This window comes from Equus caballus, chromosome 30 (assembly GCF_041296265.1).
Source record: "Equus caballus isolate H_3958 breed thoroughbred chromosome 30, TB-T2T, whole genome shotgun sequence".
NCBI classification, from domain to species: Eukaryota; Metazoa; Chordata; class Mammalia; order Perissodactyla; family Equidae; genus Equus; species Equus caballus.
The window spans coordinates 37,145,951-37,150,552 of NC_091713.1; the positions used below are offsets into that span (position 1 = coordinate 37,145,951).

Sequence of the window (4,602 nt, forward strand, 5' to 3'; positions counted from 1 at the left end):
TGTTTCTCTGCACCGGTTTCCTCCATGCCGGAATTATTCCTTGCAAGCCATCCAGTAAGGGAAGATTTACGGTGTTCATGCAGAGAGCCAGAGTGCATAAACGACAGGGGGACAGCAGAGCCGCCTCCATGGATAGCAGGGTCAGGCATCCTCCTGGAGAACAGACATCTGTGGAGGCCGAGTCGGCTGCGGTAACATCCTGCAGCCTGGGCCTTATGGTCCCTCTTCCGAGGACCACGGAGCCATGTCTGTGGGAGTGGCAGTGTCTCCCCCACCCAGGCTGGAGACTTCAGAATGGGCAGTGGGTTGATTGGGAAAGTGGGGGTGGGGAGAGATGCTCCAGGCACAGAGTCTTTGTGGGCAAAGAATTTTACTCAGCAAACAGTGTGATCACTGCCCTGGGCAGGGCATCTTCATTTGGGGATGGGCATGAAATGCTAATGGCCAAACCCCCACCCCCACCCCCACCCACTCCAGGCCTAGCACCGCAGTGGGCCGAAGACGGGCAGGAGGGAAGCAGTGTGCAAAGAGAGGGCCTGGATGGGTGGGGGTCCCAAAAGGACCTAAGCAGCAGGAGACCCCCCCCGAAAGGTGGGCCACAGACCCATCAGCCCCCCACCCCAACCCCCCAAAGTGAGTCCAGAGGCGACGCCAAGGCAGTTCCTCCTCTGGGTACCAGGCTGGCCTCCCGAGTCCCGAGGTGGTGGCTTGGCGCCCCGGGGGGACCACCCTCCTCCAGGCATGGCACCAAGCAAGGACTAAAAGCAGTCTGCAGAGCAGATGGCAGGGCCCTGGGGCAGGGGCTGCGCTGCCGGCTGTGCATCCTGATGTATGAGTCACGTATGTCCTGCGAGTCTCAGAGCGTTCAGGGGCTGAAACTTCATCCTCAGCCCCGTGTGGCCTGCTGCCCTCCTCCTGGGCCCATCCATTCCTTCAGCTCCAGTGCCTCCTCCACAAATCCACGGCTCGGCCTTGCCTGGGGCAGCACAGTCGCGCCCCGCTGAGCCCAAAGAGCAGGGAAGCTGACAGGAAAGAAGAGCAGTCAGGTCAGGGTGGACCCCAGGTGCCGAGCACCCACCACGAGCAGTCCTACACCAGCGCTCCCCACCCACATCGGAACACACACAGAAACTAGTGTTTGCACAACACGCTGCAATCCACGGAGGACGCTGCTTCCTCCCAGCCCCCCAGGCCTGTAGGTCCGCCTTCGCCCAGGCTCTAGGCTAACCCCCCCACTGCCCCCACTGCCCCGTGAGGGGAGTTAACAGGAGGCTCAAAGGGTGTCACCCGGACTCTACTGTTAAGGTGGAGAAGCCGCAGGGTAGGGAGCAGCAGGGAGCGTGGGAGGTGGTAGTGGGGGCACAGGGGTTGTAGGTTTTCAGAGGAGAAAACAGAACCAGAGTGGTATAAACCCTTCCTCAGCCCGGCTCCTAATTCTCACGGGGAGGCAGTGGCATCTGGGGAACAGGGCACAGGGCTGGCAGCCAGGGCTTCTAGGCTATTCCTGGTCCCTGCCCTGGGCCTTCCTGACCACAAATCCGCCCTCACCGGCTGCCCCACTGCTCAAAGAGGATCAAGACTTCCAAATAACAAGCCATGACCCCATCCTGCACCCACCCACCCACCCTGCCCCCGCACCCCACCCCCTCCGCCGGCTTCTCCTCCTCTGGCTTCTCCTCCTCTGGCCCAGCCCAGCATTGGCTGCCACTCACGGTCAGGTGGACAGGCCCACACCCCGGGGCATCAGTGGCCTGGCCTGCCCACCCTCCAACACCCCTGGTCTCCCAACAGCTCAGCCTTAGGACCCCAAAGCCACTGTCAAGAGTGGGGAGCAGAGGCCTGGGCTCCCTGGTTCTGTTCCTAACCCTTGACGACTCCGCTAACAGAGGGAGACTGTGTTTCTGCCTCATTCCGTGCTTCATCCCGGCAGGAGGGGAGGAACTTCGGCTCATCCCACCTTCCGGTCTCCCAGCTCCCGGAAGGCCACAGCCCTGGAGCCCTGCCCCGGGTGCGGGCAGAGCCCCAGCAGGTGAGGCGACGTGTGGGCCAGCCTCCCTCCACCTAAGTCAGGGCAGAACCAACCTGTGGGAAGGCTCCTGCCGCCCACCGGCCTCTTAGACTCCAGGGTCACCTTCAGGACCCGCCTGCCTGGTGCCCCAGCGGAAAGGCCGCCCAGGACCAGGATCTTGAGCTCCTGCTGGCTGTTGGCCTTAGGATGGTCCAGCTTTGAGGTGGGGTGCCGGTGGGGGACCCCATTCCCTGTAGGGCAGGAGAGAGGACTCAGTCCCTGGGGGCTCACCTGACATGACCTCTGCTCGCCGCGTCGGTGGGGCGCACGTAGGCAGATGGCAAGCCGGGCCGTTCAGGACACGAGGGTCCCGGCCCCGAGGCTCTGCCGAGCGCGCACGGTCTGGATGGCCTGCTGGTTCTTGAACTTGACCAGGCCCAGGGTGATCTGGGCGTTCCAGCCAGGATCCTCGAGGGGGCAGCGGAAGTCGATCTCGCCGCCGCCCTCGGTCACCAGCGTGAAGTAGATGTGGCGCCCGGTGCTCTCCACGCACTCCACGGCCTTGATGCGCGCGAAGCTGAGCTCCTTGGGCCGGCCGCCCGCGCCCTTGGGCTCGAAGAGCTGCAGCCCGCGCTCGGTGAGCACGCAGCGCTTCCGCTTCCACAGCTGCAGCAGCCCGCCGCTGCGCTTCTCCAGCACGCCCTCGCGCAGCACCGTCGCCGCCGCCGTCATGGGCGCCCCCGGACCCCGGGAAGGCTGCAGGCTGCGGCGGGCGCGGCGCCCCTCCCGGCTCTGCGGCGCCCGACGCCGGCGACCGGGGCTGGCTGGCCGTGCGCCCTGGCCCCCGCGCCCGCCGTCCTCCGGACCCCGCTGCCCGCTGCGCCCGCGGCTCCTCCGCCCCGCCCCGCCCCGCCCCGCCGCTGCCCGGTGCCCCCGCGGCTTCCCGGCCCGAGAGCCCGGCTGCCCGCTCGCGCCCCTGGGCTCCGTCTGCGCGCTGGGCGGCCGCTCGCGGGACATGCCCTTACACGTTCCGCGCCCGCCTCCTGCGCCGCCCGCCGCGCATCCCGGCCCCGGCCCGCCCGCCCCTCCGCGCCCTCCCGCCCCTCCTCTCCCCTCCTCCCCTCCTCTCGGCGCCGCGCCCCCGCCCAGGCAGGGGAGGGCTGGGACCGAGGGGGCGCTGCTCACCCAGCAGCCTGCCGCTTCTGGGAACCAGAGCTCGTCTAGGCCTCGCACCTGGAGGAGAGAGCGGGGACGAAAGGGAAGGGGGCGCTGCTTGGGGCGGGAGGGGGATCGGGAGGGCTTGCGCGGCAGCGGGCTGCGCCATGGCACCGGTTGGGACTTGCATGTGGGCGTCAGACATCTGCTGGATGCTTCCCAGGCCCGGGAGTCCTGGCCCCCCAGCCTCTGCCCCCTCTCCTAGGTGGCCAGCTCCCCCTTGGCATGGAGCAATCAGAAAAATGAGGGGCCCGCCCCGTAGCCGAGTGGTTAAGTTCGCCCTCTCCACTTCGCCGGCCCAGGGTTCGGATCCAGGGCGCGGACATGGCACCGCCCACTAGGCCATGTTGAGGCGGCGTCCCACATGCCACAACTAGAAGGACCCACAACTAAAAATGTACAACTATGTACTGGGGGGATTTGGGGAGAAAAAGATGCAGGAAAAAAGAAAGAAAGAAAGAAAGAAGATTGGCAACAGTTGTTAGCTCAGGTGCCAATCTTAAAAAAAAAATTTTTTAAGAAAAATGAGGAAGATCCTGGTGTTTGGAGGGAAAGGGAATCGAGCCTGTGTTGAGTTCCTCCGACCTGGGCACATCTCTCCATGCAGGGCCCAGGAGAGGCTGCCCACGGCTGTCTCTGCTGGGACCACCCACCCGCCCTACTCCCCCAGGGGAGCCGTGTAGACAGAGTCCAGTGCCAAGGAACCAAGGAGAGAGGAGCCTGAGGTCACTGGTCCTCCCTGTGGTGGAGGAGGGGCCCCACGGGGACCTGAGGATGTCATGCCTGGAGTCCTCTTCAGTGCACACACTTGGAGGGGCCCATCCTCACCCGCGTGGACGGGCCACACCAGGTGGAGTCGGCCCCAGGCCTGCTGCTCCCCTCCCCTCCTAAGGGAAGGACTTCTCCCCCTGCATCCTGGGCTGGGGGGGTGGGGAGGGTGAGGGCTGCTTCCCTCCCTTTTCCGTGAAAGAGTCTTATGAGCTTTGCAGAGCAGGGTCCAAACCTCGGCTCTTGCCCCACGGTCGCTGTGTCCTGCCCACCTCCTCATCCTCCTTCGAGTTTCTGTCTGTCAGAAGGGACCATGAATCCGCTCTCATCTCACAGAGGTGTGACGAGCAAGGTAGATGACATCCGGGAAAGACCCAGCACAGAGCCTGGCAACGCTGAGACTCAGTAAATGGCATTTCTCCCCTCCCCCACTTCTCTCACCTTTGGGGGAAGACGGGGACAAGACCAGGCCAGGCGCTGGACCACGGCTCTCCTGGTCCTCATGTGCCCCGCCTTGGTCAGCTCCCCCAGGCCTGTTCATTGACATACTAGCAATAGATGATTATGGGAATAATTTTTTTTTTAAAGATTGGCACCTGAGCTAACATCTG

The 4,602-nt window shown here is 64.5% G+C and overlaps 1 protein-coding gene across 2 annotated transcripts; it reads right to left on the reverse strand.

Moving 5' to 3' along the window:
• Positions 1-353: 353 nt before the first annotated feature.
• PHLDA3 (pleckstrin homology like domain family A member 3) lies at positions 354-2,915 on the reverse strand. 2 transcript variants are annotated; one of them, XM_023632810.2, is made up of 2 exons: positions 2,300-2,915; positions 354-1,000 (listed from the first exon to the last, which is right to left on the reverse strand). In XM_023632810.2, the coding sequence occupies exon 1, from the start codon at positions 2,738-2,740 to the stop codon at positions 2,363-2,365; it is 378 nt and encodes a 125-aa protein (XP_023488578.1). In that variant the 5' UTR covers positions 2,741-2,915; the 3' UTR covers positions 354-1,000; positions 2,300-2,362. The 2 variants fall into 2 exon arrangements, with proteins under 2 accessions (XP_023488578.1, XP_014593611.2); XM_014738125.3 differs by having other exon boundaries at positions 354-1,022; positions 2,300-2,912.
• Between the last annotated feature and the right edge of the window lie 1,687 nt (positions 2,916-4,602).